Source organism: Loxodonta africana, chromosome 21, assembly GCF_030014295.1.
Source record: "Loxodonta africana isolate mLoxAfr1 chromosome 21, mLoxAfr1.hap2, whole genome shotgun sequence".
Taxonomy (NCBI): domain Eukaryota; kingdom Metazoa; phylum Chordata; class Mammalia; order Proboscidea; family Elephantidae; genus Loxodonta; species Loxodonta africana.
Window position 1 is genome coordinate 33453552 of NC_087362.1, and position 26890 is coordinate 33480441.

Genomic DNA, 26890 nt, shown 5'->3' on the forward strand with positions numbered 1-26890 from the left:
CTGTGAGATGTTTCATGGGTTCATCATTACTCTTTAACATTGCGTAGTATTCCACTGTGTGTATGTACCACAGTTTGTTTATCCATTCACTCATTTATCCATTGATAGGCTCTTAGGTTGTTTCCATCTTTTCGCTATCGTGAATAATACTGCAGTGAACATGGGTGTGCAATGTCTATCCACGTTATGGCTCTTATTTCTCCAGGATATATACCTAGGAGTGGGTTTACTGGATCATATGGTATTTCTAGCTTTTTAAGGAAGTGCCATACCATTTTCCACAGTGGTTGTACCACCTAATTAACTTTTTGAGCAAGAAACAGTAAACTTCAACTCTTATTCTACAGAATTCTAAAATGCACAGACATTTTATTGCCTTAAGGAATGCAATATATTAATAAGACTTTCAACTTTTCCTGATTCAGATTCTTAGATCCCTTAAAATCCTAACTGCTAACATCAACGAGCACAATAGATGGAGATGAGACTGATTTGAATTTAATCGTTTTTCAAAATGAATTCTGATAAAAGTTTTTTTCTTGCACTTCCTTCTTTTTCCTAAAGAGAAGAAAAGAATAAATCTTACAGCTCTGTAACTGAAATGCTTTCAAAGTCTTCTCATTTAATTTAATCCTACCTCCAAAATTCTTAAAGTTTTAGAACTCAACAAGCCAAGGTGAAGAGAAGTGAAGGACTTCCGAAGGTCACATGGAGTAGACAGCCAGACCCAACCTGGCCTTGTGATGCCAATCCTAAGGGGTTAGCTCCCCTTGCCCTTTTCGTACAAAAAAAAAAAAGAACCCCACACATAAATATTGCTTATACATGCACAAGTGCCTTCCCCGCTTTTTTTCCTTTTTAGTGCAATTTTACACTTTTTATATGTGAAAAAGTGAAAAATTTCCCAGATTATTTATTTTTAAACTAAAACAGAAACCATTAATCACATAAAGCAGACATAAAAGAAGGCCTGAATAAACAGACACATACTACAACCATGTCTAAAAAAATTTACCATCATAAGGAGTTAATGTTCCTACAAATTAACCTATATGCAATTCCAATAAAAACGTCAATAGGGTTTTTCATGTAACTTGACATGCTGATTATAAAATCTCTAAGGATCAAGGACAGCAAAAATAATTGTGAATAACAATAAGGATGTGTATCCTACCAAAAAACTTGTTATAAAGCTATAGCAATTAAACTGTGGTATATGCCACAGAGATAAAGCAAGAGGCACACAGGATAGGGGACCAAAACCATATCCAGGCATATATGGAGATGTGCTGCATAAGAAGGGGTGGTAATTCAACCCAGAATTGAGTTCTCCACAAATGATGGCTGGACAACTTGCTATTGCCATGGCCGTGGGGGCGGGGAGGGAGGCCTAGACCTCCACCTTGCACACATACAAAAATCAATACCTCAATTTCAGTTGCATCACACACTGAAGTGTGAAAACAGAAACTTAAAAACGTTTAGAAGAAAACTGGCAAATGCTTCCCAACAGGGAAAAATTCCTTTAAAATATTTTAAAAAGCCAAAAATCAATAAACCATGAAAAAAAGACTGATACATTTGACATTAAAGTTAAAAACATAACCTCTTCCCCCTCCCCCCAAGACTATGGCCCCTGGACACTCTGCTGACACAGAACTGAAACCACTCCTGAAGCCCACTTTTCAGACAAAGATTAGACAGGCCTATAAAAAAACCAATAACACACATAAGGAACACGCTTCTTAGTTAAATCAAATATACAAGACCAAATGGGCAACTCCTGCCCAAGAGGGAAGGAAGGGACAAGAACTGGACAAATGGACACAGGGAACCCAGGGTAGAAACGGAGAGTGCTGTCACACTGTGGGGACTGCAACCAATGTCACAACACAATATGTGTATAAATTTTTGAATGAGAAGCTAACGTGAGCTGTAAACTTTCACCTAAAGCACAATAAAATAAATAAACAAAATGCTTTAAAAAATGTACTCCCCACACCCGGGAAAAAAAAAATTTAAGTACATCATACATGAAGTTTAAAAGTCCCCATGTCAGGAAGAAATACCTGTAATATACAAAAGCAATTATTATTAACCTTTCAAATCAGTAAGAGAAACGTAAGCCACTTGACTGCAAAGTAGACAGAGCTCAGATAATTCACAGAAGAGGACTGCTACATTGCCGGTACATGTGAAAATAATGAAAAACTGCTCAGCTGTTAGTAATCTGTGAAGTGTAAACGAAACCATAAAACCAAAACCAAGCCCAGTGCCATGGAGTTGATTCCAACTCCTAGCGACCCTGCAGGACAGAGTAGACCTGCCCCATAGAGTTTCCAAGGAGTGCCTGGCGGATTCCAACTGCCAACCTCTTGGTTAGCACCCGTAGCACTTAACCACTATGCCAACAGGGTTTCCAAATGAAACCACAAGAATCCATTTACTACCCACCAGATTAAAAAAATTTTAAGAATGCTAATACTGAGAATTAGGAAAGACTGAAAAAAAAAAAAAAAACCAGCAGGAAAACTCTCACGCACTGCTGCTGGAAACAGACTGTTAAACCCCTTTAGAGAGCACACTGGTGTCTCTGACACCACGCAGCCCAGCAATTCCACTCCTGGGGTGGATCCTGGAGAAGCCCCCAGAGGAGCACAAGGAGCAAAGAGAATAGAGGTTTACTCCAAACATGACTGTGACAGTGACACTGAAGACCCAGACGGCCCTCCACAGGGAGCTGTGGTACGTTCCATCAGTGGTATTCAGCAATCACCTTAAAAGAACAAGAAGAAAATGTATGCTCATATAAGCTTATTCTCTACTTTTCTGTACACTGGAATGCTTTATTATTAAATTTAAATTTTAAAAATTAAAGCTGAAACATAACCATAAATTATATCTACACATATACTCACTAAAACAAAGTTTAATCTTACCTCAACTGAAGAACGAGGCGTCACAAAGAATTGATTGAACTCATCAGGGCTAAAATCTCCAAAAATATACTGTAATAAATAAGAGAGTCATTGATCACAAAAAATACACAAACCATGTACTTTCAGGAAAAATGCTATACATCATAACAATCCTATAAAACATCTGTGCCAGAATCCCCAGCTAAACAAATCAAGTGACTGCACAGAGATTTACAGGGGTACCCAAAAACCAACCCAGTGCCGTCAAGTCAATTCCGACTCATAGCGACCCTACAGGCAGAGTAGAACTGCCCCATAGAGTTTCCAAGGAGCACCTGGTGGATTCGAACTGCCGACCCTTTGGTTAGCACTTAACCACTATGACACCAGGGTTTCCTTCCAGGGGTAGTATTTTCCAAAACAAAAAAGAAAATACTACCTAACCTTTTCCATTAATTGTCAAAGAACACTGAAACTGATAAAGCTTATTCAGAAACATGTTGATTTCTTTTACATCAAGTTCATAAAGTAGAGCTGGGCTTGGTTCACAAGTTTCTAGTTGCTCCACTTAGCTTTCTGCTGACTCATACCACTACCTCCATTTCCGTGCTCTGCCACACATACAAAGGTAGGCAGCAAACAGGTTCAAGTGGGAAAGTAGGGAAATCCAAGAGGGAAAAAGTTAGTGATCCTGATAATGATCTTAAACACACACATACACACATATATATACATAGACATAATGTTTTAATTTAAAAAAATGCATTGGAACATAACGCCCAGCTACACATATTGTTACAGAGACGTAACCTACTTGTGGTCCTCACTCCATAAAATCTTGGATGTGACTTCTTGGAAAAACAACTGGTTAAGTGACAGGTAACTAAGTCTGGCAGGTGCTACCAGTTCATAATCATCCTGAAGCTTCAAGCAGTCAGTCATTGAAAACAATCAGTATGACTAGATTTTTACAATAATCACTCACTAATTATTCATCCATTCAATGAGTAACAATTTACAGCCTAAGTGTGCTGCAAGGAGCCCTGGTGGCACAGTGGTTACACACTTGGCTACTAACTGAAAGGTCGGCAGATTGAACCCACCAGCCGCTGCACAGGAAAAAGATGTGACAGTCTGCTACTGTAAAGGCCTTGGAAACTCTTTGGGGCAGTTCTACTCTGTCCTAGAGCGTCGCTATGAGTTGGAATTGACTTGACGGCAACAGGTTTTTAAGTGTGCCATACTGTGATCAGTACTGGGGATCAAACTGGTAAGCAGTGTGGCTCCCCTGCTCTAATGGAGCTTATAGTCTAGTAACTCACGGGGCAAGTTACAAGCATGTGATTCAAAAACAGCCTGTCACTGAATACTATATACATGTGCAATATCCATTATTATTGTGCACCAAAACCAAACCAGTTGCCATCCAGTCAATTCCAACTCATGGTGACTACCCCATCTGTGTCTGAGTAGAACTGTGCTCCATAGGGTTTTCAATGGATGATTTTTCAAAAGTAAATCGCCAGGCTTTTCTTCCGAGGCACCTCTGGGTGAACTCGAACCTCCAATCCTTCAGTTAGCAGCCCAGCACTTAATCATTTGCACCACCCAGGGGCTCCCCATTATTACTGTAGGGCAAATGAATGGCAGTGAACTCTTATACCCTGTTGGTAAGAATGTACAGAAGGAAGTATTTCTGGAGAGCTCTGAAGCAACATCTACCAAGACTGCAAACACACATTAAAAACTGGAACACCTACATATAACACTTGCATATATTTGCAAAGTCCACAAAGGAACTGTACATTGATGGAAATGGTGAAAATAAGCAGAGTTCCAAAAGGATTTATAAATGATTTTCGGGAATACATTGTGAGCTTAGACCTTCTTATACTTCCAACACTGGGAGAAAGCTCATATTAAATTCACTCAAAGCAAGCAAGGGAAAAAAGGGCATCTTTTTTAGATAAAAAGAAAGCAAAAGAAAGGTGGAGTGGGGGCGGGGGGCATGGGTGTGTGCCGTGAAATGACACTGCTGACACTGCTGCAGATAAACCCAAAACCAACCCTGTTGCTGTCGAGTCAATTCTGACTCATAGCGACCCTACGGGACAGAGGAGAACTGCCCCACAGAGCTTCCAAGGAGCACCTGGACGATTCCAACTGCCAGCCTTTGGGTTAACAGCCGTAGCACTTAACCACTATGCCACCAAGGTTTCCCCGCTGCAGATAGAGACCCTTAAGTCTGGAATAAACCTGAAAATGGAAAGACAAGACATCAACTGAGAGAAAATACTCCTGACAACATCAAGGGCTGGCAAGGATGTGGAACAACTAGAACTCCTACATCGCTGATGGGGATGCAAAATATACGGTCACTCTGTAAAGGGCCTGGCAGTTTCATCTAAGTTACTTAGCATACCACCCAGCAATCCTATTCCTAGGCACTGAAGCAAGAAAAATGAAGACCTATGTCCACCCACACAAACACACAACCCGTATTCTGATGTTCACGGCAGCTCTATTCGCAATTGCCAACAACTGGAAACCACCCAAATGTCCATCAAGAGGAAAATGTAGTACATCTATACAATGAAATACTAATATTCAAAAGGATTATGCTAAGTGAAAGAAGTACACGCTGTATGGCTGCATTTCTGTAACACTGGCAGAATTATAAAAACAGAAAACAGATCAACTGTTATCCAGGTCTGGAGACGGCAAGGACTGATTACAAAAAGGAACAGGGGAACTTATTGGGGTGATGAAACTATCCACAGGGGAAGAAGTATGGTGGAAAAATAGTAACCTCCCTAACAGCCAAGAAAATGCACACCCGCCTATCCTCATACATGAATGAACAACAAAGAATCATAAACGTGAGTAAAATATCTAGAGCAATAAAGAGAATTACTACCGGAAATGACCAAATAAACAGAACAAACACAGGAATCAGAGGAGAACTTTTAATACGTATTCTTAAAGAGATACTAACAGATACACTACTGTTTAAAAAAAAAAATTCTTCAGGAAAAGGGGGCAAGCCACAACACAGCTAGAGCGGGTACAAAAGACACCCTACTAAGGCACAGCCTGCTAGCTTGGTCCCTCTACTTTTATATTCTGGAGGAGACTAGAGGGCTACCACAGCCATTGCGGGTCTAGATCTACAAAGCCCAGGGAAAGGGTTGAGCAAAACTGGAAATACCAGTGTCTGTGCTAAGTGAAAAGCAAAGAAGCTGACCTCAGAAATAAATTCTTCAACCTCAGTCCAAAGATGGAAGAAGGAAAGAGTTTACCGTTCACGTGCACAATCCTATATACCATTCTCCACAAAGCCACAGGAAACACCATTTTCTGCAAATGACCCGCACAGCATGGCACTAGGGGGCGCTACAGTACAGCATTCTGAGCCTTCAGTCAAACTTCTAAAACCTTCATCTCTCCAAAAAACCCATTGCTTGATTCACAGCGACCCAAGAGAACAGAGCAGAGCTGCCCTATATGGTTTCCAAGGAGCAGCTGATGGATTCGAACTGCCTGCCACCTTTGGTTAGCATCCGAATGTTTAAACACTGCACCACCAGAAATACAAATAAATATGCTGTCTGCCACCAAATTAATGTCTCTTGCCTTCGAAAGGAGGAGCCCTGGTGGCACAGCGGTTAAGCGCTAAGCTGCTAATCGAAAGGTCGGAGGTTCGAACCCACCAGCCGCTCCACGGGAGAAAGATGTGGCAGTCTGCTTCCATGAAGATTTACAGCCTTGGAAATTCTATGGGGCAGTTCGACTTTGTCTTACAGGGTCGCTATGAGTCAAAACTGACTCAACAGCAGTGACGGGTGGCCTTCACAAGAGCTGATGGAAATGGGAGTAAATCACCCTCTGAGGCAAAAAATTAAAACACAGAGGCAGTGATCAACAAATACTTTGTTGTACTTGTTCCGTTGTTTAGTTTCCAAAGCAACTGGACAGCTATCAACCCAGCTCTCAGAACAATCAACCTCCCATTTACAGATGCAAAATTAGGTCAAATGGGGTTAAACGATACAACCAAGGTCACAGTTAATAAAGAAGCTGAGAAGTACAAAATTGGCTCCTCCCTCATTTCCTGGTCCAAATAAGGTGAATCTGCGAGTTGTCATGAACGTAAGAATGCAAACAGAAATCTGTACACCAGTGTCCACTGCAGCACGATTTATAATAGCTAAAAGGTGGAAACAACTTAAATGTCTATCAATAGATGAACGGATTAAAACAATGTGGTAATACATACAACGGAATACTACTCAGGTATGAAGAGAAACAAAGTTCTGATACATGCTACAACACGAATGAATCTAAAAAACATTTGCTAAGTGATATAAGTCAGTCACAAAGTAACAAATATTGTATGATCCCAATTATATGAAACAGGCAAATGTATAGAGACAAAGTATCACCCTTTTAAAGACTATAATTATGTGGTCTTCGATGTGAATTATACCTCAATAAAGGGTGGAAAAAAAAAACTATCATCAGGTCAGTACATGCAGTAAAAGAAAAGCTTTAATTTCTTTACTAAGCCCAGTACTTGATGGATGTTAACTGGTATTTATTGACCACTTACAGTATGCTTTCAACTGTGGAAAGGGAATTTTGTGTTCTGGGGGGCTCTCTAGAGATGACTTTATTCAAATAGTCAATGCCCAGAAGGAATTTCATTGATTTAGCAATATTCACGGAGTACCAATTATGCACACCGAACTGCGGCAGATTATGAGAAAAAAACTTTGAATAAAATAGACACAGGGCTGAGGACATCATGACACTGACAGTTTTGCTACAGTGCAAGCTAACTGCGAGTTGCAAAGAGTGTTACATATGGCAAAAGCAGATACAAGGAGGAAACACAGATAGGCTTGTTCCTCGACGGAGCCATAGCAGAATATCGTGCCTTACTTTCTTGGGGCAGGGGGGGACAAAACAGACTGTGTTTCAAAGCCACTCCCATAGGCTGCATTGCTCTTTCTTCAGATTTGAATGTCAACATATTGCAATTTAATGTCTAGTTTCATATGTATACTAGTGAGTTTTATTTTGGCTATTAAAGTCCTATCAAAAAGTAACCCTGTCCCTTTAAAAGTATGGTTTTAATAGGTTGGCTGCATATTCTTTAAGTGCTTTCATGGAGATTCTGAGCTAATTTTTTCTCCACAAACTGTATCTCCAAATTAGAAAACATGAATGCCTAACAGAAACTCACTTTTACCAACTTTTCAGACCTCTGTCTGGCAAAAAATTTCAACTTGCTTTGCCCTAGACTAGTACTAAACAGCAAGATAACAGAGACAAAGTTCATTACACAATAATTTGCTATTCAGAATGTTTACCACATGGAACAGAAATGACAAACGAGAGAGTGAATCCAGTATGTGTTATCTGGAAATAACCTAGGAGAATTTCTCGATTCCACCTGTTTCATAACCATTACAATCACCTTGGTGCTAGTTTTAAGGAAAAAAAAAAAAAAAAAAACCAATTACAAAGACACTTTAACATAAAGCAGTTTGGTGGTTGCTGGGGCCAGGGGTGCATGACAGAATGCAAAGAGGTACAAAGGAACTTTGAGGTGCAACAGAAATGTCCTGGATCTTGACTGTGATGATTAAACGAATGTATATATACGTTTGTCCAACTCACCGAACCATAAATTTTAAATGGGAAAAATTTATTGCACATATCTTATATCAATAACGAATAAAGTTGATTTTTTAAAAAATAAAGGAACCAAGTTAAATGCATCTTCATATTGCCAGCAGTTAATAAAGTGTTTGGCATAGAGCTGGTGCTCAAAATATCTTTGTTGGACAAGTAAGTTCCAGAAGAAGACAAAGAAAAGAAAAAGCCCACAAGAAATAGAAAGTTCTAGGGATAAGGAGTAATAACCTTTCCATACTCCAATCATAGTTTAAACCTCCCAGATGTTAGTGAGCTGACAAAATTTTAACTTGCCTATTCTGATGAGTTTTTATTTTCCTGTTTTTTAATACCACAGTAAAGTTCTTCCAGCCAGAAACACAAAATTTTTCACTCTTAAATACAATATTTAAATATAATCAAGATCTAATATTAAAATATATTTTAGCAGAATCAAGATAACTGAATGAAGCTTGACAGAAAACCTCATGAAAATATACCTATTTTGATCCAAAAGAAAATCATTCACGATTACCATGTGGTCTCCCAAGACAAAGAAAAATCAACTTTCAAATCTTAAATTTAGAAGGAAACAAGGGAAACCAAACCATGGATGTGATGAGAAAGTATCAGGGCACAACAATCCTTTAAAAATCCATTTACACTCCACCCCCAACTACCCTTGACCACCAAGAATAAATACAAGGTCACTGTGTATATAAGGGATACCCTGGTAACGTAGTGGTGAAGTGCTACGGCTGCTAACCAAGAGGCCAGCAGTTCAAATCCACCAGGCGCTCCCTGGAAACTCTATGGGGCAGTTCTACTCTGTCCTACAGGCTCACTATGAGTCGGAATCGACTCGATGACAGTGAGTGGGTGTATATAAGAGGGCACTCGCTTACGCTTTCTTGCTACTCTCTTTCTCATTTAAATTGTCTTTTTAGACATATTTCACTAAGAAAACACTTACTTGCAGTTAAGACTGACTTTCTGTCATAAGACAAGGGCTCACATTTCCATGGACAAAAAAAAAAAAAATTCTTTTAAACTGATGCACAATAAAATTAAGAAGTCTGAGAATACCAAGTGCTGATGAGGATGCAGAACAAGTGAATTCTCACACACTGCTGGTGTGAATAAATAACAGTACCGACACTTTGGAAACGTCTGGCAGTTTATTATAAAACGTACACTTACCATGTGACCCAGCAATTCCACTCCCAGGTATTTCACCCAAGAAAATGAAAACATGTGTCTACAAAAAGGGTTGAAAATGAAGGCAGACAGCAGCTCTACTCACGACAGTCAAACCCTGGAAACAACACAAATGTCCATCGAGAGGTGAGGAGATAGCCAATCGTGGTGCCTCCACACAATGGAATATACCACAGCACTGAAAAGGAAGGAACTCTTATACAAAGCACAGATGAATCTCAAAATGCTATGCAGAGTGAAAGAAGCCAGAGAGAAGACTGGCTACTGTATAATTCCATGTAAACAAAATTCTAGAAAAGACAAACTTCACCTACAAGGACAAAAAAGCAGATTAGTAGCTGACTGGGAAGGGGATGGGAACTGAGGGCAAAGGGACACGAGGAGACTTCTTAGCAATGGAAATGTTCTATATCTTGATCGTGGTGGTAGTTACTCTGGTGTATACATTTGTTAAAACTCAAAGTGTACACTTAAGTGCCTTTAATATATTAAATTGTACCTCAATAAGGTTGACTTGAAAAACACTGATGCACAATTTATGTAAGGTGGATGAAGTAGCTGTCAGCATCATTTTAAGAGCAGCTCTGAAAGAACAAGTAGCACAGTATTAACCTTTCATCTACATAAGTGGAATTCCATAGTACTCTGCATTTAAACATCCATACATTGAGATTTCTAAAAAGATTTCATGTTCCTTGGCCCAAAGACAAGAGGGACACCTAAAAATACTGTGCATTACTTTTTTATCCTGCCACCTGTTACCACTGTAAGCAGCCCTGGTGGCGCAGTGATTAAGCATTCAGCTGCTAACCAAAAGGTCAGTGGTTTGAACCCACCAAACACTCTATGGGAGAAAAATGTGGCTTCTGCTTCCAGGAAGATTTCAGCCTTGGAAACCCTATGGGGCAGTTCTACTCTGTCCTGTAGGGTCGCGATGAGTTGGCATCGACTCGATGGCAGTGGGTGGGGGTGGGGGTGGGTTGGTTAGTTAGTTTTCACTGCAGTTGTGCCCTCACCCTTTTTTAAGCCTGTGTCTCAGCGTCACACAATCACTACTAGCCTGGCTCTGCCTTTATAATCACCTAGGTCCCCTGGTCATCTCCTTGGACTCCACCCTACACAATATCAAGCACTGCCAAGAACACTGAATCAAAACTATAGTGTTTCATTAAACAGAGTGTGACACGGGCAGAAACTTGTAAGTGCATCTGTTCTCTGGGATTTTTCACTTAATGAAATATGCTGGAACTAACCAACAAAAGCTTGGTTCCTGGAGGCCACCTGCCAGGAGAAAAACGCTTGGCTAACTAGAATTTTGTTTTTAAAATGACGTTCAAGAAAAAAAGACTCTTGACCCCATAAATGATTTTCTTCTAATTTGCTGGCTATTGCCAATGGTCTCTTCAAATATCCAGGAACATCTTACAGCTGACTAAATGAGAAGTATTTATTAGCTGGTATGTATAGCCCTCTCGTTGAAAAACATTTTATTAGAAAAATGTCACTCAAGACCTTATAAAGTAAATATGTGGGACTCAGGACGTGAGCATCGTGGAAGACAAATGTTTTTCACCTATCAGCTAACAAATACTCTTTTCGGGGACGTTGGTGGTGGTGCTCACCCAGGCAGGGAGCATGAGAACCTGTGCGGGGGTTCTTACCCCAGCTACGCCTCAGACTTACCTGGTGAGTATCCTTAAAAATACTGATGCTCAGGTCAGACCAGCAAGACTCTGGTTTCAGGGTCTGAGGTGTGGTCTTAGGCTTCACTTAGCATTTTTAAATGCTTCCTGCATGATTCTAATGTGCAGCCAGGGCTCAGAATCACTGTGTAGGAATGGCCCCATACCCAAAAACAAGACACCACTAGAACAACTGAGGAAGTGCGAGAAACCAAGCAGCAAACAGGAGGGGGCAGAGCTGCTTCTCCACCTAGCCGTGCCCCTGAAAGAACTGAGAAAACATCCGGAGGTGACTATTCATTTTATAAGAGGATCCACTGCTCTGTGAATATCCAGAGCAGATTTTTTTAAACGGGAACTTTTTAGTGCTTTTAAAGGGTTACTGATCGTTAACAACTTAACAATTGCAAAAGGCAAAGCTACCGATCAGAAGAAAAACTGTAAAGCAACTAGAATGACTGAAAAATTCAACCTTTCAGAAATGTCATTTGCACAAAAGATAATTCTTCTATAAACAAACTTATTTTCCCGTTTACTCATTTTAAATCACTGAAACTAATGTCCACCTCCAACTCTTGCTTTCTCAAAAATAATCTTCCAAATCAGTCCAAGATCATTTTCGCTCTGAAGCCAGTCACTCTCTCTAGAACATCTGGTTAATAACAAGAACTACATTTGCCGCGACCAGGTCAACAAAGTATTACTGCCGTGACCCCGCTAGGTGAGCACAGAAAAGGCTTTAGTCTGCAGAGCCCTACACTGAAAACACTTGGTGAGGGCTGTGAAGGCATTTTATTTGCATCAGTAAGTGTCATCTGAGCTCACAACTACATTCTTCGAGAAACAGGCCAAAATACCCTACACAATTCAACTACTTGGGCTCAAGAAACTATACAACAGTGATAAAGGGAACACAGAAAACCTTAAAAGAAGCTCAGAGGTCACTTGTATAGTCTGAATGCAGAAAGACAGCCAGTCAGAGTACTTCATGAAGCAGCCCGGCTCTTAACCAGACCTCATTAAAACGGCATTTCCTTACTATGGAGGGGAAACCTGTCCCTCATGATTTCGTACACTATGGTCCTGATCTTCACTCACAGAACTAAAAACACCTAAACAAACCCATACACGGTTCTTAAAACACCGCACGACCACCAGGTGTTGTCATTTCCTTCAATTGGTCCCTGTATAAGTTAATTTATCCATTCAACCAACTGCCTACTAAAGGCAATACACTCTGCTAGCGCAGTGAAGGTGAGGGAGGAGAATTGGACCACACCTGACTTCGAGAAAGCTACGACCCCAACCAGGTCAGTCAGGCCCATAAGCGCTCCATGGTTCCTGTACTCCTACTTCATAGCACCCATCACAGGACTAGTAAAATAATCACCTTCATTTAATATTTATTTATATATTTATTATTTAAGATTTAAGTAGTCACCTCTGCATACAACACAACCTCCGCCTGGCAGGGCCATGTCTTCCATCCACTGCCTGCACAAGCCCCTCAGGCCTCCATAAGTGGCTGACCGACTCTCAGAATCACAGACCTACAGGGCACCTACATCTTGCTGTTCAAACTAAATATATGGGATTTGTTTCCCTTTTTTCCACAGAAAAATGATCAACCAATTAGCACTGCTAACTCAAATCTATGTTCCCACCCAAAAGAAATCAATGAAAAAGAAAGGCCATCAAAATAGCAATGTGTTTACTTTCTGCCCATGTTAAAAAGAAAAGAATGGTGCCCAGCCACAACCGATGACTGCCCTGACAGGGAGCACAACAGAGAACCCCTGAGGGAGCAGGAGATCAGTGGGATGCAGACCCCAAATTCTCATAGAAAGACCAGACTTAATGGTCTGACTGAGACTAGAAGAACCCCGGTGGTCATGGTCCCCAAACCTTCTGTTGGCCCAGGACAGGAACCATTCCCAAAGACAACTCATCAGACATGGAAGGGACTGGACAATGGGTTGGAGAGAGATGCTGATGAATAGTGAGCTACTTGTATCAGGTGGACACTTGAGACTGTGTTGGCATCTCCTGTCTGGAGGGGAGATGAGAGGGTAGAGAGGGTTAGAAACTGGCAAAACAGTCACGAAAGGAGAGACTGGAAGGAGGGAGTGGGCTGACTCATTAGGGGGAGAGTAAATGGGAGTATGCAGTAAGGTGTATATAAGCTATTATGTGACAGACTGACTTGATTTGTAAACTTTCACTTAAAGCCCAATAAAAATTATTTTTAAAAAAGAAACGAAGAGAGTGTTTGTTCGATACGCGGCCATGGGATGAGAGACTAACTTTCCACACACAGCTCTGGCAACTCTGTGTCCAAGACTTGTCACTGTTAGGCTATTGCTACAGTATCAGTGGAAGTGAAGTTATATTCAAATTACAGTCAGCTAAATTTCCAGCCAGACACTGAAGACAATGCAAAAGACTAAAAAAAAAGGAGGTGGGGGAGGTAGGTAATCTCTTTCTCTCTAAATTTAACTCGTCACAGAAGAAAAAGAAACGTATGCTCTTGGCATTTAACTCATATTATGCTGTTGTAGCACAAAATAGCCAAGAGTTAAGTAAGAAGCAAAAAAGAATAAACCATGAGTAGCACCTATATTATAATTTAGCACCAGGCTGTGAAAAACTGGAGACAAAGAATTTTCTAAGCTAACAAATCCATGACCAAAAACAAAAAATGTTGCACAAATTTCTGATGGCAAACTAGCTTAACGCTATACACACTTCTCAAAGAGATTCTGACTACAACTCAACTTCTGATTTCCCAAAGATTCGGTACTAACTTTCTAATTCGCCCTGAAGCCTGCGTTTCCCCCGTGCCCATCCACCATGGTCCTACTCCAAGACAGAGAGTGCAGCAAAATTGGCCAGATTGTTTCCTGCAGCCTTGGGGAATGTATTTGTACTTATGTTTTAACACTGTGTAGCAACTTTTTTTTTTTAGCAACTTAGAAACCCCAATGCAGGCCCTAGCCCATAGCAAGAGCTGGATACAGTGAAGAGGAATTAATTGTTTAGGTAGTTAATGAACTTCAAAGAAAACTGGAGTCTCATTCTGAAGACCTAACTGGTGGGTCTTCAAAGTGGCAAAATGTTTGGGTTTCTCATGCTGGTCTGATTTGCTCAAACTGTACCACAATTCTACTCAGTGCTAAAATTAGACTAGTGCAGACAGATAAAAACCTATGCCAGACTGGAGAAGTTAAAAAATTTGTTTTGTCCAATATGATTTAATTATTCTTATTCATGAAAAAGCGCTCAACAGGGTAAGTGAAAAAAGCTGTGTACGAAGCCATACAGAGGCTCTGAAACTGTCAGAGATAACATGAGAAAGTGGTCTAAAATACAAATAAAGCCTGTTCACAGGCCCTGATTCTTACTGTGTGTTTGGATGGAGCTCAGGAATCTAATTTTAAGCAAGGTGCCAGGTGACTGTAACAAAAGAAAGAGGTGTGGCCAAGGATTACAATTTAAGAAACACTACTATACACAGTGATTCCAAATTTCTAAAATTTATTACAAAACGTGCCGAAAGGAAACTTGAAAATATAAGCAGAGTGGTGGGACATTGTGGGTAACAGGTTTTCTTTAACTTTTTTTTTTTTTTTATATAAGCGTAATCAAGGGACCGAAGGTTGTTTTTAAAGGTGTCCCCTAAAAATAAAGGAAATAACATCCCCAGATGACCTTCCCTAACTATTCTATCCAATTATCATTGAGGACATTCAAGGGCTCTTTGTCTTGAACTAATCTGCCTCAGGTGTCCCCGAAAGAAATCCTCTACTCCCTCACCACCCCCCCCCCGCCCCGTTTTGGGGTTTGATATGCTTGGGGTGGTGAGATGAGCAGAGTACATTCCCAGAGCAGGAGGGATTCCAAGAATCGAGTGCCTGGAAAGGCCCCCAATTTACATCTGCAATAATAATACAGAGTGATGCTACCAAAGCTACTTTCAAAACTTGTGGCATCCCACAGGTACCCACCTGCTGACAAGGCAAAAGCTGCAGTCTGTGCCTTGGAATATCAAGGTCCTTCACAGCTCTTCTTCTGACTCTTGCCCAACAACCTCACTCTACACATCCAATTAAATCACAAATTTATCTCAATTTTCTCAAACATGCCACAGGCTTTGAGACACTTATACCACCCTCCTTATATTCCCCCTCATATGCCCTTGTCCCCCCAGCTTCTCTGCCTGGAAAATTCCAGCTCAAATATCACTGTTTCTAGAACAGACATCTTCCCAGCTTCCCCTGACACTTAGTCACATATTCTTCCTTTTCAATCATTTTACTTCTAAATATCTTTAATCAAGCCATTTCTCACCATCTCCACTGCACGCCCCACAATTAGAAGTCCAAGAACCCTAACTGACAGCCCTATGCCCACTCTGCCCCCCTTAGAGTCTATTCTTCATAGGGCAGCAGGAGGGAGATCCCAAACCGCAGACTTAGTGTGAGATTCCATGGTCAAATGCAGCGTCACCTTCTCTGCCATGGCCCAAAGCCTTCCAGGGGCTTCCCATTTTCCTCAGGATAAAGACAATAACCCCTATCAAAAGCGGCAAGGCTGGGTAGGTCCCTGGCTATCTCTCCTCGCCAGCTCTGAACTCAAGACACCCAGGTTTTTTCTCAGTTATCTTAACTCCTCCAAACCGCTTTAGCCACAGGACCACTGCACATGCTTTTACCACTCTCATACAAAGAATCTCACCTACCACATCATTTCCATGGGAACTTTTCCTTGAACCTCCTCCCCCTCCCAGGGCACACTAACAGAACTGTGTTCCCTTCCTTCATTTCACAGTTTAAAATGACACAGGTGCTCCTGTGACTATGTGATTAGCAACTGCTCCCTCACTAGTTGGTAAGCTCATTGGTAAAAGGGACAATGTCTGGTTTTGCTCATCACTCCATCAGTGCCTGGTACACAGTAGCAACTCATTAACTATTTACTAAATGAATGAATGAATGAAAGTTCTTGACCATCATCACACTTCCGTTACAGGAGTTACCATGCTAAGAAGGGATTTACAAATTAGCCTGTTTCTCTCTCCCACTATTCCTTGAACTTCTCAAGCACAGAACTATCTTTCCAGCTCTATATTCCTAATCTCAATGAATGAACAAGCACAAAAGATATAAAGTCCTTAGAACATGGTTCGGAATAAAATAAATATTAACTTACAGGATACTAGATACTAAATGGTGTCTAGTATCCTGTAAGTTAATTCCAAATAAAATAGTGATGCTACCCTGGGAAGACCTGACTTTGCATTTCACTAGTGTCAGAAGTAGTTAAATACGGCTGCCTGTCTCTGGGCTGGGAAGCGGGAGTGGGGACTGGTTGCTTTTCATGATTAGGTCCTTCTGCACTGTCTGTTTTGCCATTACAGTACTTTGATAAACAAAAAAGGAGGAGAAAAAACCCTGATTTTGGAGAAGATGGAAAAAAAATTCAGGTTAATTGCCCAGTTCTCCACTATTCAGTCAGACTGGCTGATCTACCAATCTCTCTGACTAACGAAAGGTTGGTTCTCTTGTAATCTTCTCTACTGCAGAGGTGCTGAAGAGACAAGTATTTGAATTTGAATCATACTTCTTTTAACAATATAAAAACTGGACACCACAGCTACTATAACTAAGGGATTGAATGTCTCAAAAAAATTGGGGGGCAACATTTTATTATTCAGATTCTACAGCATTTCCATAAGCCCTCAGTTTACTGGATCCTAAGGCACTGATCTCACATCCAGAATGCTGGCTCCATTCCCTGGCAAAATCAAGTAAAATAAGAAACCTTACTATACTTGAGTAGATGCCTTCAATAATTTTGAAAACAAGATTTGCTCTAAAAAGTTCAGTGACTTTATCTGGTTGGAACAGACTGCACTATGAGGCAATGGAACAACAACAACAAAAAGGCCTCACACAAAAAGCTGAGAAGATGTGTATCACACTGGGGAATTAAGGATGAGAAGAGGAAGAGAAGGGCATGCAATTTTTACTTTAAATACTTCTGTACTGTTTGCATGTTTTAAAAATAGCAGGTGCCTATTTTCTAATTAAAAATATAATCAACAGAGACTTTTATCAAAATACACCCCACACAAAATCCAGTAATGCGAACATACTGAAGTCTTTAACATTTAAGTTTTTCTTTCATTCATTCATTCATCAGGCCATAAACTTTTATTGAGGAACTACTATGGGGAAGTCACAACCTGAAGCAATATGCTTTATCAGTCTCTTCTAAAAAAGCAGTTTGGCAAAGCAGAAAAAAGCTAGAAATTCCGAAGTTTAAAGACTTGCTTTTAAGTTCCTGATCACTCACTTATCAGCCATGTGACCTCAGACAAGTCACAACCTCTCTGGGTCTCGCTTTACTCACCTGGTGATATACTACTTTAGAGCTGCTGTAAGGATCAAACAATCTATGGAGCAAGAACGGATTTATGAGCCATGAAGTTTATATACGAAAACCAAAAACCAAACCCATTGCCGTTGAGTCGATTCCAACTCATAGCAACCCCACAGGACAGAGTAAAACTGCCCCTATAGAGCTTCCAAGAGCACATGGTGGATTAGAACTGCCAACCTTTTGGTTAGCAGCCATAGCACTTAACCACCATCCTATTAGGGTTTCCTATATGTTATACAGCATTCTTCAGGTCTCAAATAAATATACATGGTCTTGGAAGCCATCTATGGGAAATTATTACTTAAAATATCAAGATTTTTACAATACTGGGCAGGAAATCTCCAAAAGCTCTAAGATTTATACAGGCCAGAATTAAATTTTATTTTGAATTTCTCCTCTATCTCCTCCCAAAGCTTGCATAACCAAAAAAAAAAACAAACAAACCTGTTGCCACTGAGTTGACTCCGGCTCATAGCGCCTCTAGAGGACAGAGTAGATTTGCCCCATAGAGTTTCCAGGGAGCACCTGGCAGATATGAACCGCCGACCTTTAGGTTAGCAGCCATAGCACTTAACCACTATGCCACCGGGGTTTCCAAAGCTTGCATAAGCTCTATCAAAAGGAAGAAAAAGGTTGATAATTTCAGAAAGGATAGGGAGAGTATATATTTAAATGACAACACTTGCTTTGCTCCTCTTTTGAGTTACACGGCCGTCAAGTCAATTCCGACTCATGGCAACCCCACGTGCGTAGAGAAGAACCGCACCATAGGGTTTCAAGGCCATGACCTTTCAGAAGCAGATCACCAGGCTGTCTTCTGAGGAGCTTCTGAGTGAGTTTGAACTACCAATCTTTTGGCTAGTAGTGCAGCACTTAACTGTTTGCACCACTCAGGTATAAACTGTCTAAAATAAGAGAAATGCAAAAGAAAAAAGTTAAACACTAGACGGCCTCCTGACAGCTACTAAACCAAAAAAAAAAAAAAAAAATCTGCTGCCATTGAGTCGATTTCAACTCACAGCAACCCCATACAGCTGAGTAGAAATGCCCCACAGAGTCTCCAGGGAGGGCCTGGCGGATTCGAACTGCCAACCTTTTGGTTAGCAGCCGTAGCACTTAACCACTATGCCGCCAGGGTTTCTGAAAGCTACTAGAACACCAAATAAATTCACAAGCTAATTGGTCCTGACTAAATTTAAATGAATGCAATAAAATTTAAAATGTATTCCTTACATCCATGGTAGATGACACTATGTTTATGCAAGAATTAAACAATGTAGACTGCACCTCATTAATTAGAAAGGCAGATCAAAACTTTCTAAATAGAATCATATATTAAATGCTCTTGGGCAATTCTACTTCACAAGGTTCATGGTTTGCAAAATGTAATTTATAAATATGGCTTTATTCAATACATTTTAAAACATAAAAATGATTACATATGACACGTGCTCACAATCACGGTAAACAACTTTTGTGGTGAACAGTGAGGAGGATGAGCTGAGAAATTGGTCCCCAAAGCCATTTCCACTTCCAGCCCAGCCAGGGGATCCTCACCCAAGGACAACAGCTCCAGGGGGGTACATTATTCAAGGATCCCTCCCTTCCCACCACTGCCAACACTTCCACAATAACCAGGCCATCAGCACCTCTATTTTGTGCAGTTTTAATGTCTGCTTTTTAATTTTTTCTACATTTGGTTTCTTAAAGCCGGGCATACCTGATCCTGCTATTATTCAATTTTTATACATACACAATTTCAGAGTAGCTCTGATTAGAATGTAAGTTTGGATCTGTCATAGTGAATCTTTTGCTGCTTTTGAGGCTACACAATCAGAAAAGAGCAAGCGTATAACAATGTGCCTGTACTTCAAACACACACAAGACAAAAAGTAGTGTTCCTTCATATAACAAGGACAAATGCAAAAACAAAAATCTACATCATCAGATGTTAAAAAAAAAAAAGCAACTAGATGTAAAAATGAAGTACCTAAGGCACAAGAGTGGGGTACACAACCTTCTTATTAGGAGGCACCTTCATTCATGACCTGTGTTTAGCTGTGTTTAGCTGACTCTAGGAACCCCGGTGGCACAGTGATTACGCGCTCAGCTGCTAACCAAAAGGTCAGTGGTCTGAACCCACCAGCTGCTCCACAGGAGAAAGATGCGGCAGTCTGCTTCCATAAAAATGACAGCCTTAGAAACACTGTGGGGCAGCTCTACTCTGTCCTATAGGGTTGCTATGAGTTGGGATCAACTCAACAGCAGTTGGATTTTCACCTATGAAGTAGTTTTGAGACTCCAGTTGATATCAGAAAAGTAAATCTGAAGAATGACCAATAAAGCTGTAAACTTGGCCCAAAAGGGAGGGGCCTGAGGATCACAGAGTAAAAGCAAAAAAAAAAAAACCATTGCCATCGAGTCGATTCCGACTCATAGTGACCCTACAGGACAGAGTCCAACTGCCCCATAAGAAGAGTAACCATCACTACCGTGTACATGCTGTGGTAAGCACAGCTAATCCTCTACGTGCAGGACACAGTCTACCAATTCTCACATAAGCCAGGAGAGTTGAGGACGTTTTAATCCTCTCTAACATTACCTTTCTCTCCAGTCCCCAAAACACAATTCTAGCTCTACGCCTTACCTACCCTACTCCCAGGAGACGGCAACCATAACAAAGAATCGAGGACAGATATGAACATGATATGCTTTAAGATGGGGGTGGGGTAGGATAGAGCTCTTGGTTGGTAGCTACTAGTTTCTCAGGACTTCTGCTGTAAATGGGGTCATGGCTGAGGAAGAGCTTTCAAATAGTCAGAAAACAGCCAGCTCGTGAAAAGTCTGTCTACTGAAGATTCCACATCTGGGCTTATGATGAATTCTACAATTTCCGAACCTTTAAGCAAATACTATAAACATATCCCATGGCCTGTCTTTATTTTACCTATATTCATTTTTAAGCCAGCCTTTTATTAACAAAAATGAAAGACTGTTAGGGAGACCATTTCAACAAACAGAAAACTGCGGTACAAGCATCTGTAAGTCTTTGGAAGTGAACAGCTACACTGCTGAAGTAGCACTACAGTGACAAACAACAGTAATCCAACGGCCCAAGGCCAGCAAATTCCACCGCAAACATACTTATCTATTTTGTGAGACAGTGATTCTCGCATGTGTGGCAGCAAATAAAAATACAACAGCCTAATTACAAAGTCAAAAGCAAGCTCTTCCAACTATTTTTTCATACTTTCGTATGTTACCAGTAAGAAACGTCCTCAGCAGCCTCATTTAATATGGCCGTTAAAAAACAGATCCAAGCTGGCTGACTGGACACGGGAAACTCCGGGTGGAAACGGGGAGTGTGCCATCATATTATGGGGATTGCCAACTAGTGTTACATAACAATATGTGTATACATTTTTGTGTGAGAAATTAACGAGTTGTAAACTTTCACCTAAAAAAAAAAAAGATCCATTGATACAAAGTACTTACATGTCTGAAATTTATAAAAAACAAACAAGAAAACTTGGTGTAACTAATTCAAGCAGAGATGATACAACATAACTAAAGTTCTTGAATCAATTTATTCTAAGCACCAAAAAAAAAAACAAAACCCCAATCTTGGTGCCGTCAAGTCGATTCCTACTCACAGCGACCCTACAGGACAGAACAGAACTGCTCCATAGAGTTTCCAAGGAGTGCCTGGTGGATACCAACTGCTGGCCTTTTGGTTAGCAGCCACAGCATTGAACTGCTACACCACCTGGGTTTCCATTCTAAGCACAGCACAAACTAAATGTGCCACTAGGCTTGGCACCTAAATAGCAGTCGTTATGCTCTGTAATCCTTTCCTCCTTTAAGTTTCCCTGTGTGGAGCCCTGATTAGTTTAATCGTTGTCAATTCCACACACAAGAACACTGGGATATCTGTCTCAGCTATTTGCTGTATTGCAGAGTTTAGAATGAGGTGCGTTCATTTAATGTTACTCACTGTAATTTCAGTAGACATATGGTCCCAACAAGATAGTGTCAAGAACGCAGGGGTGAGGTCCTGCTCATGGTTCTTGTACACTGCCAATGGCCACTAAGGTAACCATCAAACAGCAAACTTTTAATATCTTATCCAGTCTTTCCTTAGGATATGTTTAAATATTTTGCTGTCACTAATGCAAGGGAAAACCAGTATCTCCAAACATTGTCAGTATTTCAAGTTTTATTTATATTAGCTGCTCACTATGTGACAGAAACCAATAAAAACATATCCCTCTCAATACTAACAAGGCTGTCAACTATAAACAGATAGTCGATAACACAGTAATACTCTGCCTGGTGCAGGACCTAGCAGTGTTTTGTTCTGTCTTACATGGAGTCGGTATGAGTTGAAACCAACTCAGTGGCACCTAACAACAACATTATTCAGAGGTCCCATAATTACTAGGTCCCATTATTACAAACTAATGAAAAGATTGAGGAGAGCCTTGCCGCAGAGGACGAAGGACAGGAGCCAAATGCACACACATCAGACGCCAACCACACGACAGACAAATTTGCACGGGGATAGGTAGCATTATTTTGGTAATTTCACTACAAATGACTTCAAGGATCACAAAAACTGTTATATGTACAGTTAAACCTGTGAGAGCCAGAACTCAATGGGACTACCTTGTTTTTCCTGGTTTCTCAAGTTTCCCACCTTTGAGAGGGTGCAGTCACCAAGTTTCTTTCGCTCTCTACTTAGTGGAAAATATTTGAGTTTTCCTTCCGACAAGTTTCTGCCTTACACAGGTTCTGGCTTTCACAGGTTCTACTGGATATTGCAGAGCTAGTCGGTTCAAATTAATGATCCCAAATCATTCAATCAGTTCACTCATGACAACAAATATTCATAAATTAGAGCTCTCCCTAAACTCCAATTGTCAAAGTTCATCATTTAGAACTTGTGAAAATGTTGAAAGTCATTGGCTTTAGGAATGTTCCAAGTTTTGCACTTCAACCCAGGGAGCAGGGTTCAGTCAATACTTTCTAATCATATAGACATGAGCTCTAATCTATGTAAAAAAAAATTCAAGTTATAATCTTAACAAGCCAGTTTTAAAAAAGGACCTTTACCATTCATTTAGAGCCCTGGTGGCGTAGTGGTTTAAAGCTCATCTGCTAACCAAAAGGTCAGCAGTTCAAATCCACCACCCGCTCCTTGGAAACCCTAGGGGGCAGTTCTACTTGTCTTATACAGTTGCTAGAAGTTGCAATCGCCTCAAGGACAACAGGTACCATTTATTTGTTGTTGTTATTCCCAACAGCAAACAAGCAAAATGCATATCATGGTGCTTAGCACATGGTAAGTGCTCAATCAATATTTGTTAATTAATGAATGAATGTCCGTTAAAGCTGTGGAACCTTTAGGACAGCAGGCAACTGAACAAAACAAATTTCCTAAAATGCTCAGACCAACTCAAGCAAGATCCATAATTAAATCCTGGCACATACGATTCCACTGTATCATGAAAAATCAAACTACTTCCTTCCCACGTTCTTCATGCTAGACTTAAAAGCACTTAAATCATACTTTAAAAGAATAAACCCAAAGTGATGCTAACATTTATGTTCAACTAACTTTTGCCACTCCAACGTACTAAAGATGAGTATAGGCAATATCAGGGTATAAAACAAATACCACTGTGAGACAGTAAATGCAAGTGAAATTACAATTAAGTTTACATATTATCAGCACTAATTAGCATTTCAATCAATTCTGCTGCATTGTGATAGGTACTTATTAAATAATGGAAGTATTCCTAAACATGCCTTCTTCATTTCAAAATCATTATGAATATCAAGTTACACATAAGTTCACAATGAACCTTGTACCCATTCATGCTAATCTTAACAATAAAAATAAGCTATTTACATTAATATTTAACGTAAATGTTACTTAATATAAAAATATGCATATTTAATACAATATAAACAACAACAGCAAAAAACCACTGCCATCCAGTCTACTCCGACTCATAGTGATCCTACAGGACAGAGTAGAATTGCCCCATAGTTTCCAAGAAGAACCTAGCGGATTCGAACTGCGGACCTCTTGGTTAGCAGCCACAGCACTTAACCACGACGCCACCAGGGTTTCCTAATATATAACAATATAATTAAGTATGCATTCAATAATATTACAGTAATATTTAATGTAAACTTTTACACTGAGAAATTCTTATTTGGTTTGAGAAATATTAACATTTAAATTGAGAAAAATGTGATATGCAAATCTCTTATGAAAAAAATTGCATTACACCTTCATAAAAATTACTTAACTGTGATGCCCCTTTTATGTGCAAAGAACTGTACTACTTATAAAAGTAAATGTATAAGTGAACACAAAGTTAACAGGGGAAAACTGCACAGACCAAAGTACCAAAAATTTAACAAAACTGCAGCTTTCTATAAGATCTAAATTTTTTTAAAATAAGGTTGCCCTGTTTTTAATTCCACAACATACACTAATTCTCAATACCAAAAAAAAAAACCCGTTGCAGTCGAGTGGGTTCCGACTCATAGCAACCCTACAGGACAGAGTAGGACTGCCCCATAGGGTTCCCAAGGATGTATCTTTACAGAAGCAGACTGCCACATCTTTCTCCCGCGGGCTGGCTGGTGGGTTCAAACCGCCCACCTTTTGGTTAGCAGCCGCGCTCTTAACCACTGCGCCACCAGGGCTCCTTAGTAATTGCAATAGTTATTAAAATCTTAAAAGATGTCTATTCCAGATCGACTTCATTTCCAAAACGGCAACAAAAGCCAACAGCTACTTTGTTTCATTTTTCCATGTTTAATACAAAAGCATATTGAGACTGTATAAAAGTGTCCCATAATTTCTAGAGGTTTGATCGCAACAAATCAGCGGTCTAAAACATGCTTGGAAAATAACGCCACACGTCGATTTTTATCCAGAGTAATTATAATTTCGGGGTGGGGTGGGGTAGGGAGGGAAATAAGAGCTCAACTCTACACCCTCGCCAAAAGCGAAAGGTTCTTTTTACTCTTTCTTTCCACTATGGTATTATTTTAAACGGCTCCTCAACTTTGGATACTTTTCTGCCAGGTTGTTTTAGACGTTAGTGTCAGCTTGGCTGAAATGGATTCGTGCAAAGATGTCACTCAAATCCAAGTTAAACTATGGTCCTTGCGACTTATTTCGAGTTTTCTTTGGAACAGTAACCTAAAGCTGCTCCCCAGTGTCTGGATCTTACAACCCGAAAACCTGCAACCTCCCGTCGTCAAAAGAGCTGAGGAAAGCCACCTTTTGGGGAATGGGGGGAAAAGAGTTACCCCCAAATCCTCATAGCTCGTTTCGGGCAAAGGGAGCAACATGGAGCTGTCTTGACGGCTCAGTCTTTCCAGGGGGCCCTGGAGGCCCTCTGGCTGCCCCTCCCCCGGAGGCCGTGCTGACTCGGCGAAGAGGGGCCCCTTCCACACCCCAGTTCCCGCCGTGGCCCGGGCCCAGAGATTAACCCCTTCGGCGCCCTACGCCCTCCGAGCGGCCGGGCCCCTGCGCCCCTCTCCCGGGCCGGAGCCTGGGGGCGCGGGCGGGCTGCGGGGGGAGGCCGCGGCCGCGGCGGCGGGAGCGCGAAGGCTCGGGGCCTAGTCCCGGGCAGCATGTCCCGGCGCCCTCCCCCACTCCACACGCTCGCTCCCGGGGCAGGGTGCGCCCGCTTGCCCGCCCGCCCGCCCGCGCGGCGCCCTCTCCGCCGAGCACCCAGGTCCCTTCCCGCCGACGCGCAGGCCGGTGGGTACCTGCGGGCTGTGGAGGGCCATGGCGGCCCGTTTCAATGGACTCGGCGCGCCTCCGGACTTCTCACGCTGCTTCCCCCGCCGCCGCCATCTTGTCGCCCGCACATACACACTCACATCGGTCGCCGCGCCTGCGCACTGGCCGCCGCGCCGCGGGCAGGGAGGCCCGGCGCGGGCGCGCAGTGCGCCTGCGCGGCCGACAGGTGGGCGTGCGCCAACCGGGCCCACCTTCTGGCCGCGGTGAGGCCAGGGAATTGGACTCTGAGCCGGCGTCCTTCGGCGGAGGCTGGCTCGGCCGCGGCCGGGAGGAGGCAGCTAGGGCTTTGTTGCGTGCGGAAACGGGAAAAGGGAGGCAGATGAGGGTGACAACGCCGAAGCGACAGGCAGGCCCCACGCTGCTCACCTGCTGGGAGGCCGCCAGGGTGCCTGACGGCGGGACTCGGGACATCGTGGCCCAGAACCCCGGCCTGACCCCGTGAGCCCCCAGCGTCTCTTTTCCTAGGCCGGGCTCTCCGAAGTGATCGCTGAAATTCCTCGAGGAACAACCTGATTTATGGAGATCACATTCCAGTCCATCCATTCATTTATTCGTTCATCCATACGTTGCACTAATATTGCTTGTGCGCCTACTCAGCGCCACATCTTTTGCTAGGCATTGGAGAATAAAGAATGTCATACACCAAAAAGCGCTTAGCATGGGGCGTGCCAAATAGAAACCACTCAATAAATGTTCCCTGTTTTTTCTTTTATTGCATACATTTATGTACATTACATATATACAGACTGACTGGCTTTGGGGTTGTTTTGTTCACTCATTTATTTAAGAAACAGTTTGTAAGCTCCCCTACCTGAACCCACAGTTTACCAGCCAGTGCAGCTGTGATGTGGTTAGTCCCCTGACTAGCTGTCTGAATTCAGGCAATTTTCTTCACTCTCCTAAGCCTTGGCTTCCTCACCTGTGAATGAAACTAAGTCTTCTTAACTCCTAAGATTTCTGTAAGGATCAACTTAATAAGTGTACATAAACCCAAAGGCCAAGGAGCCCTGGTGGCCCAATGGTTAAGCATTCGGCAGCTAATTGAAAGTTGGCAGTTAGAACTGCCCTGTGGGAAAAAGACCTGGTGATATACTCCCCTAAAGATTAAATTACAGCCTAGA

At 41.5% G+C, this 26890-nt stretch overlaps 1 protein-coding gene across 5 annotated transcripts in view; it reads right to left on the reverse strand.

Moving 5' to 3' along the window:
• The window catches only part of USP10 (ubiquitin specific peptidase 10), a 67688-nt gene extending 41832 nt beyond the window's left edge, over positions 1–25856 (reverse strand). For 2 of the 5 annotated variants that reach the window (XM_064273722.1, XM_064273725.1), the window contains exons 1-4: positions 25736–25819; positions 18383–18550; positions 10315–10399; positions 2940–3008 (exon numbers count right to left, since the gene is read on the reverse strand). In XM_064273722.1, coding sequence (XP_064129792.1) covers positions 2940–3008; positions 10315–10399; positions 18383–18411 — 183 coding nt within the window. In that variant the 5' untranslated portion in view covers positions 18412–18550; positions 25736–25819. Of the gene's footprint in view, positions 1–2939; positions 3009–9797; positions 10291–10314; positions 10400–18382; positions 18551–25735 lie in introns of those variants that run through there. The other 3 variants (XM_064273723.1, XM_064273724.1, XM_023558113.2) reach the window with 3 other exon arrangements.
• Between the last annotated feature and the right edge of the window lie 1034 nt (positions 25857–26890).